At 30.6% G+C, this 10,727-nt stretch overlaps 1 protein-coding gene across 1 annotated transcript in view; it reads right to left on the minus strand.

Moving 5' to 3' along the window:
• The window catches only part of LOC132718287 (splicing factor 1-like), a 57,130-nt gene extending 53,055 nt beyond the window's left edge, over window positions 1-4,075 (minus strand). The window contains exon 1 of the mRNA XM_060701974.1: window positions 3,760-4,075. Within this exon, the coding sequence (XP_060557957.1) occupies window positions 3,760-3,808 (49 nt within the window). The 5' untranslated portion in view covers window positions 3,809-4,075. The remainder of the gene's footprint in view (window positions 1-3,759) is intronic.
• Window positions 4,076-10,727: the final 6,652 nt, after the last annotated feature.

The raw sequence follows: 10,727 nt of genomic DNA on the forward strand, positions 1-10,727 counted from the left end.
ATTCTTACAGGTGCTCTATAGGACAGAGGCAGTCAAATTGTACTAAGTAATTATCACACAAACACACTTTCTACGGACACCACATTGTAAGCGATGACGTAAGCAGTCAAATTACGTAACAAGATAAACATACATGAAGTAATTTTACCTTTTTTTAGCTGATGTTTCTTGTGCAAAAAATATCTGGAGTTCAAAAATCGCGCTTTCTGGAATTGTTCTGCGAAAATGTGATGTAAACATAGCAGATGACGCATTTATTTGAAATCACCAATGATATTTTAAAAACATGCCGATAACTATAACATGCCGATAATACCCGCAGTTGCTCTACAATATCTGGGTACGTTACGATACCGAAATCAACTTGATTTCGGTAAAGTTACCGAAATCAACTTTTCATTACCGAAATCAACTCGTAAAAACCAACCTAGTTAAAATATTGCTATTATTTCTTCATTATTTGAAGAAAAATAGTAAAATAGACTTTCAGTTAAAAAATCTATTGAAAATATTTTATTTTAATGATGTTATTAACAAAAATGTAATTATTGAGTTACTTCCCTTTGTTCTAAACAACCCGTTATGTGTTTAGCATTACCGAAATCAACTCGTAAAAACCAACCTAGTTAAAATATTGCTATCATTTCTTCATTATTTGAAGAAAAATAGTAAAATAGACTTTCAGTTAAAAACTCTATTGAAAATATTTTATTTTAATGATGTTATTAACAAAAATGTAATTATTGAGTTACTTCCCTTTGCTCTAAACAACCCGTTATGTGTTTAGCATTACCGAAATCAACTCGTAAAAACCAACCTAGTTAAAATATTGCTATTATTTTTTCATTATTTGATGAAAAATAGTGAAATAGACTTTCAGTTAAAAAATCTATTGAAAATATTTTATTTTAATGATGTTATTAACAAAAATGTAATTATTGAGTTACTAGCCTTTGTTCTAAACAACCCGTTATGTGTTTAGCATTACCGAAATCAGCGGTGAAGTTTAAATTATGTATATAATTAGTAGATAGTAGATTAGATAACTCTAGTAGAGCTCTATTTTATAGACATATTTCTGTTTTTAAGTTTCAACCATTTCTAAATATTATCAATGTTGAACGGTTTTGTAAAGATCTCACTACGTTAAGAGTATCATCTCATAGATTGCACATAGACTCAGGTAGATGGACTAAACCAAATAGTACACCTTTAAATGATAGAAAATGTTTTTCATGTAATGTCTTAGAAGACTAGTACCATTTCATATTAGAATGCAATGTATATAATGATTTAAGAAAAAGTCTGATACCGCCATATTAGCATGTTATATATCTGCACGTGATTGTCGTGCATAACAATTTTCTAAATAAAATCGTATTTTTAAAAAGCTATGATCGGATTATGATGGAAAAATAAAATATTCTGTGATATGAGTTAAAGATAATTATAAATTTTGTACATGTTTATGTTTTATGAAGAAAAAATATTCAACTTCAATCGGAAGTTTATGATTTTCTATTATAAATTTGAATACAGATATATAATTCGACTGCTCTAAAAATGTTCCATAAAAAATGTATGATGTATCAGGCAGTAAAATTGGAAATTTGAAAGTTTGTGTCTTTCTTTTATTGAACAGTTAAACTATATATTAACAAATCACTAACATATGTTATGGGGACTCTTTATTATTATATTTTTATATTTTAGTCATTTACTTAAATGTTTAATACGAAATAAACAGATGGTTCATTATAATCTACATAAAATATATGTCAACTGTACCTCCTGTCTTAATTACTTCACACCTTACTTAATACAGTAATACACAACATGTCATATCGTACAAGTTACAACATTTCATAATTGAAATTTGTCAGTAAAAAGTGTTCCTTTTTTTCATCATATAAATATATACCAGTCATTCCATAAATTTATGCTGTTTACAGATATGAAATTTAAAATGATTTTAAATCGATCAACATAAAATCATGACTTAACAACTTTTTCAATGTAGTTAAGTATCCGGGACATCAAAAAATTGCATACATTTTTGGAACAACTGATATGCAATTTGGTAATAATAATATCAAAGCACCTTGTCTCATATACCGAAATGTTTTCTACGGCCACCCCTACAAATTAGTTAAAACCGGTCTTTTGACAATTTATTTAATATAAAATTATATTTTTACCAGCTTACTAGATATGAAATATGTATAATATAGAACTATAAAAAAAAGTCTTTTGATATCTATTATATAGGGATGGTCGCTATACGTCATTTTATATTAAACTGTAATGTATTTTTTGTCTTAATGGAGACAAGCAGCTTTATTTTCATGCAAAATAATTATGTCTTATTATCTTGTTTGGATACTTTAAAGTTTCCATGCGCCGATGTATATATTAAAGGATTGCGGTTAACGAGTATGTTAATTATGTCAACTAACACCTCCAATCATGAATGTCCGAGCACGTGTATGCTTGCTCCTTATTAGTAAAGGTGTTATGATGAATGGCTACCGCTACGTCTTTTTATTTTAATCAAATCATAATCATTGGATTTAAATTAAATTCTGTGATAATTTCCAATCAACTATTTTAATAGTGATCTAAATTAGGCGGATAGCTTCAAACACAGTTTGGTTTAATCTTGTATTTTGAAATCATTAAGAAACATCAAAGAGATGATACGCTGCAATGTTATCTGACTAAAGGGAAACTTTAAACATTGTAAATAAGCGATATGAATTCAAAGTTTAAAACTCACTCAAATACCTTTTTCATAGACTTCTGAAATTCATGCAAATATTTTAGGGGTTATTCTCATCTTTGAAATGAAATCTGATTTGATTTCGGTAATGCAACACATTAATAACAAGGGAAGTAATCATGATATAATATACATATCCGTCTATAACATCATCATTTTTTATAATTAAATATTATTTTCCTATGTTTATGGTTCAGTTTGAATGATTTTATATTAATTAATTAAACAAGATCTATAAAAACGTTTAGTTTAACTTTTACAAGCCGATTTCGGTATGGTAACATATATTTCGGTTCGTGACAAATCAGGGAAGTAATCTTGAAATATAGGTATTTGTTTCTAATTTCATAATTATTAATTATTTCGAACTGATTTTTTGCATGAATGTCAAACTAAACCTATTGTAATAGATTATAATGAAAAAAATATAATAGAACGCTTAATTGTGATTTTACAAGTCGATTTCGGTATTGTAACATATATTTCGGTTTGTGACAAATCAGGGAATAATCTTGATATTTAGTTATTTGTTTCTAATATCATTATTAATGATTATTTCGAACTGATTTTTTGCATGAAAGTCAAACTTAACCTATTGTAATATATAATAATGAAAACAATATAATAAAACGCTTAATTGTGATTTTATAAGTTGATTTCGGTAATGAAAAGTTGATTTCGGTAACTTTACCGAAATCAAGTTGATTTCGGTATCGTAACGTACCGACAATATCTTTATAATTTTTTAGTCATAAATTTTTTTTTTATAAAATTTATGTTTGTCAATACTTATGATGTTTGGATGATGTTTAAGGGTTTTGGGTTGTAGAGGGGGAACGGGGGTATAGTGTAAGTCATGGCCACGCGACGTTCACCTATGAGCTTAGTTAGCATCATAAATTATTTGACGATGTTCATGATGTTCCGGCCTTGACTGAAACGAAACGCACTTACTTCCAGAAATACCATTAAATACTTACTGCCTCCAAACTCTAACGCTCTTTTTTGTGTATTTGAATTAGAGTACATTGTCTATAGACAACAGCAAATGTCAGAAAGTTAATATATTTATAAATTTATCAACGTATTTTTTATGGCTGCAAGCTGGTCCGTGACGTCAGAAAAACATTAATCTCCAAACAGTTTGAGACTATGAAATATAAAAATCGTGAATGAATCTACTGTCTATTTCATCAATTATCTTTTAAACGTAAATATCTAAATTGCGGGATAAATGTAACACCTTTGGCAAAAAAAAATATTTATAATTATTTAATATATTCTCTACAATACATTCAGTAATCTGGTTCCCTGTCCTATTATTCTAGAAGTGCGCAGGAGACCAGTGGGTTTGCCTAAAATACGAAAGTGACTTTATCGACGAAACTGAGCGAAAGTGAATTTTAAAATAGCGTTTTAATAGACTTTTACTATAAAATTGCAGGTTGTAGACGTATATTATTAGAAATTGATTATATTTATTATCGAAAATAATCATTATGATGATTTACTCGCTATTTATTTGCATAATTTCTATACACCGTATGTTTGGACGGGGCGGACCATATTTTGGGACAGGGCGGACCGTGACTCGAGACGAGGCGGACCGTGCTTAATTTCAAATTATATATTTTCTCTATTTCATTTATTGTTTTACACCAATGTCATCATAAACATGTCATATATTTAAGCATTTTCCTTTCACTTACATCGAAAAATACGAAAGTTACTTATAATTAAAATATTAAATATACTGTTTAAATAGAATTTTTTACTAATAATGCACTAAGCAGACGTAAATATCAGAAATTTATAATATTTATTTTCAAAAATAATTATTACGATGATTTAATCGCCATTTCTTTGCATTATTACTATACACAAGTACAGAGATCTTCCTTTTGCTCACATTGAAAAATACGAAAGTGACTTATAAAACATAAAACATACCATTTAAATTGAAATTTTTTACTAAAATTGCAATTTGTAGACGTATATTATCAGAAATTTATGATATCTATTTTCAAAAATAATTATTATGATGATTTAATCACCATTTATTTGCAAATTTTCTATACACAAGTTCAGAGATCTTTCGCTCACATTGAAAAATACGAAAGTGACTTCAAAAATATCAAATAAAGCGTTTAAAGACGCATGTCTTCATTCATTATTCTGTAAATGTCCTCAAAATGAACACACTAGGCGGTCACAGGAACAAATTTTTGCTCTTTATAAAGAATAAAATGGTGGTTTAAAGCGGCGTGATTACCGTTTATTTAAGTGGGTGCGAAAATGATATGACAACACGTCTTTGTACTTCATAAGATAGTCACGTGATATTGTACACGGAGAACGTGGTTTAGAACGGTCAGATAAAATGTCAATTTTTACAACATTTCTAAAGGATTTAGTTAACAATATGTGGATTTAAAGTAATTTCAGTATAAGTGTTCTAATTTCCGATAAGAAAAAGAGTGAACTTCTATCTGAAAAATCAAATAATAAACGTGAAGCCACGTCACCTTTGTTAGAGGGCAATGAACCGGATTGCACGGACTACTCGTATGGTGATTTACACAAGTGTAGTGATAACAAAACGCAACGGACAGATAAATCTAGGAACACACTAGTGATAATACACAAACTGTAAGTAGTCACTTTATAGATTGGCATATGGCTTTCTCCGGCGCTCCATTCGGAATGATTCAGCCTTCATATGCTACGAGCCCGCCGCCATTCATGGTGTTCGGGTTCCCAACGCCAGGCGCTGGATTGCCTTCTAATCCACCACAATGGGCGACTGAACTCATAAATGACGTAAAAATGATAAAGGAAAAACTTCATTCTATCGATAAAATTGAGAAGTCAATTTCATCCATTAATATAAAAATGACAGACATAGAATCAAAAATGAAATCATTCCGTACTAGGATCACTGAAACTGAAAAGTGTTGTGAATACTTGTCTAAGGACAATGATTCGATACATCGTGAATTAAAAGACACGCGAAGTGACCTGAACAATCTAAAAAACGATTTTAAATTTGTAGAATCACAATCCACTGAAAACTGACTTATATAGATATGATATTTCTGGATTTACTTGCATTCAACTTAGTGGAAATAAGGTAAAAAAAACAGTAGTAGAGGTAGATACAGTGGCGGTATTTCTTTATACTTTAATAATGATATTAAGAAATATATAACTGTAGCAGAAATGAACCAATATGAATGTATGTGGATTAAATTAAGTCAAGAACTATTTTCATTTATTGAAGATGTATATATATGTCACTTGTATATACCTCCCGTAAATTCTAAGGTAATTCACGGATTAACATTACATATATAAATCCGTGAGTAATTAAACAGGAGGAATTTGATTTTTTTTTGAAAATTTAGAAATTGATATATTGAAATATAACGAATTGGACAAAATATACGTAACTGGCGATTTTAATAGTTGCACCGCCGATTTGCCTGACTATTTTCAATTCGATATATCATACACTTTTAAAAGTTAACCGGATAAACATACCCGAACGAGTTAACATAACAGAACAGAACATATATTTTATTTTGAATTAAGCATATACAGCTCATCTTTATATACAACAAATATATACATGCATGAATATGAAAAATGGTAAACGCATATCAATAAATGAAATAAACTAGTGAGAGTGTAATACAACACATGTAATATTTACAATCCTTATATAACTTTAAACAATACAACAAGGTGGTCTTATATAGCATTATCCGGCATTCAATGAATCAAATCTTAATTTAAAAGCTTTATTACAATATATAGCTAATTTTGTTAACACTGACTTCCTTTCTGATTTCAGCAATTCTAAAAATTTAAACATGCTAGGGTTTCTTGTAAAATAGTTGGATATATACTGTTTCCTAAGAGAATCATACAAAGTACAAATCAATACAAAGTGATATTCATCTTCGATGTCATTATTGTTGCAAATAGTACATTTCCGGTCATTTCTATCAATATTATCGTGTTTACCTGTTTCTATTAATAAATTGTGAGATGATAATCTAAGTTTAGCTAATATATATCTTAAATTCATAGAGTCAACAATATCCAGGTATTTAGACCTGCTAAAATCGGTTTTGATATGTTTATACAAATAAAAACAAGAAAAACAAATATGTACACTAGAATACCAATTTGTGATATAAATATCTTTTAAACGACCATGTAGGACTGGTATTAATAATTATATTTAGCTTAACTGATTCTGGATACATCCACACATCATTAAATCCAGCACTTTGCAAAAGTGTTTTGACTTTAGACAACCAGTTTACAGTATTAGACTTTGACTCTATCTCTAATCTCTGACAATTAACAATATAATTTAATATACAATTGCTTGTTTTATTTTGGTATATTTTTAAAAAATATTTAACAATTCTTACATGACGTGAAATATTTAATGGAAATCGGCCTACTTCTGCAAACAATGAAAGAGTATTTGTTGACATTTTCACATTAAGCAACCATTTACAGAACTTCCTATGTACAATTTCCAAATTTTCCGATGGTAATTTCCCCATACATCGCAACTATAATTTAGAATTGGTAGAACGTATGCATCAAACAGGTTGAACATAATATCAATGGGAACTTGCTTATCTCGTGTTACATTAAATAATGAGCTCATAGCCCGTAGTGCTTTGCCTTTTAGTGTGTTGGTCGCTGGTATGAACGAACTTCCGCTAGACAAAACAATACCTAGGTAATTAAACTTTTATTTAAAACTCCGCCCTTTCTAAAAACAACAATCTTAGTCTTATCTACGTTAACAGTAAGATGCCATTTGTTACAATATTTTTCTAAACTATTTAAGGAATTTTGTAAACCTTGAGCAGATTCAGAACAGATAACGGCGTCATCTGCAAATAATAGCAAATAAATCGATATTTGATCTAATGTTATACCATCATCTAAATTTTCTTGTAATAAATTTTCTAAATCATTCAAAAAGAGACTGAACATTATTGGTGAAGTTATCTCACCTTGAAAGAGACCATTTCACTACTGAAAAATTCAGACAACATTTACATGTTTTACACATAATTTAACATCTTCATACATTGAATATATTACAGAAAACAATTTGCCATCAATACCAAATTTTATCAGTTTATACCATAACGGAGATCATGTGATTGATACGCACGGGCGTCGTCTGCTGGATTTGTGTATATCAACCGCAAACGGTAGGGTGTCACGTGACCGCGATACGGGCGATTCACTATTACAATGTACTTGTGCGGACGACAATGAACATGGAGAGCGGTCCGTGAACTATATATTATATTTGGGGACTTCTCAAAACACATTAAGCTGAAAACAAGGCAAATACAAATTATTTCTGGATTCAAAACACTTTTTATTAAAATGGTATTTGAAAGCAAAACATCTAATTAGATTCAGACGAATCGTAGCCAATGTCTCTCAAAAGCCTTGGCATTTTCCTCTTCATAAACTTATTATATAGTTCGTGATTTTCCCGGACTAGTTCAGCGAGCGGACGGCGACGTCTGCGCCTATTGTTTTATTGGGACTCCCTGTTGACGTCGTTGTCACTATCGCTCTCAGAAGAGGAAAGCCCAGCAGCTATATTGTCGCGCATGTCTCGTGTGGGAGCGGCTGTTGTATGCGGGCGCTGCTGTTCCGGCTGTGCTTGATCGTGACCGGCTGGTTGTGGTTGCGGTCCATCAGCAGGCTGTGTCCTCGGCTGTTCTGCTTGTCCAGCTGCTGGTCTGTCAACAAGCCTGCGTTCTGCGTCTTTTATGGCCGTAACAAGCTCTCTGAAACAATATACATATAAATATAACAGTGTTTATAATTTACTAGGATTTTATAACTGGTTGCTAATTGGAAAATATGGTTGTACTTTACGAAACAATGATCGTTTCTCAGTGGTATAAAATATAATCTAAGTTTGTGTAAAAACGTCTTCTACTCAAATATGACCTGTTTTTGTTAATGATATATTGTAACATTATTTCGTTTTGCAAACAAATTTCTTTCAAAAGTACAAACAACGTTTTTTACAACAATTACACTAATATTCTTACCTTATATCAATGTTTTCGATCTGATTCGGCTGTTTGGCCATCAGCTTGCTAAGTTTTGTTGACAGACGGTTGCATTTCCATAAAGATCTTTGGCTGGCTGGCTTAACTGGTTAATATTTTGTTTAATTTCTTTAATTATGTCCGTCCACTTTGTTGGATGAGCTAAATAGGATCGTAACATCAATTTTACTTCATCGTCTGTTATTTTCACAGCTTTTTTCTTGCGCTGTAATATCGTTACTGAAAATAAAATAATAATAAAAATAATAATAATTTTATTATCAATATTATCATTAAGAAAGGTATAGTGTAAGATAAAGTTTTCAAAATTTTAATAAAAATGACTGAATTTCTATTATAATAATGATGATGATGATGATAATAGTAATTAATAATAATAATAATGATAATAATAATAATAATAATAGCTATTATTATAATTAAAATTCAGTTATTTTTATCAAAATTTTGAAAAAATTATCTAACACTTTTATTAAAATAAAATTGTTTGGCCTAGACAATATAACGTACAGTACATGCGTGTAGTTTTGAGTGTGAATAAAGTGAATAGAGTGTGATAAAATAATGACATTCAGCCTGGATGAATTATAATTAATGCACGTAAGTTTATTTTTCACAAACATTTGTTTACTTTCATTTTTTAACAAAAATTAATCAAGTTTATAAGAAAAAATTACCTACGTTATCACATGTACAAAAAGCACGGGTTTTTCATGCAGGTTTAACGCAAACTTATGCACTGTAAACTGGTTAAAATTTGTGAGTGGTAAAATTAATATACGCAAATATAATAATAATCATGATAAATCGTATCAATCGTATAAATGCTTTAAAATAAAAATATATTCAATATACTTACAGTATTTTCATGATAGCATTTGTCGTTAAAAATATCTATTATTTTTTATAAGAACATGAATAATGGTCAAAGAGAACAGTTAGTGCGTGCACTTATTCACTCTGCCCAACTTCCACCCGACTAGATTTTGAACAAGTTTTTAAAAATTTGATATTAGCGATGTGAAGACCACCACCTAATGCATTGATGGATCTTCGTAACAGATTATTTTCAGACTATGAAGCGCAATATCTTGGTCGAAATGTGTTCGATCTCATATCCTCGCAAAGGTACGGGTTCTTTGAAATAACTGGCGAGAGTCCAGAAACATTCATTCAACTTGTCAATTCAGTTCCCTTTTCCGAAAATAACAATACACTATCGAGACGTAATAGTTTGCTGCTCGTTGTGATCTGGCTGCGAACATACCCGACATACAGAACACTATCTGTTTTCTTTAATATCAGTGTCTCGTCCGTTAAGGATACAGTCCGAGGCCTCCTTCCTAAAATGGATGGGTACCTAAAACAATTTATTGAATGGCCAACAATTAACGAGTGGCAGAATTTGCGATGGAATTGGCCTAAAATAGTGCCTGCTGTTGGAGCAATAGATGGAACAAGCCATGAGATTTACAGACCAAAAATCAACCAGCAACAGTACTTCTCAGGACACAGGCATTACCACTGCTTGCATTCACAGATAGTTATTGACAACACTGGCAAAATACGTCATGTGGAGACGGGATTTTTTGGGCACCAAAATGACGCCCAACAGTATCAGCTCATGCGACACATTGGAAATGACCTTTTTGTTTCCTGATAACTGAATATTGTTAGGAGATAAAACATATCCAAATCGTCACCCAATCCTAACCCCATACAGTTCAGCGCAGATTCGACGAAAGCATGGCAATGAAAGGCGACAGTGCGTGCTTCTTAATAGATATGTGGGTCGTTACAGAGTTAAAGTAGAACAT

Source organism: Ruditapes philippinarum, unplaced genomic scaffold (assembly GCF_026571515.1).
Source record: "Ruditapes philippinarum isolate M1 unplaced genomic scaffold, ASM2657151v2 ctg6896_1_1_1_1, whole genome shotgun sequence".
NCBI lineage: Eukaryota > Metazoa > Mollusca > Bivalvia > Venerida > Veneridae > Ruditapes > Ruditapes philippinarum.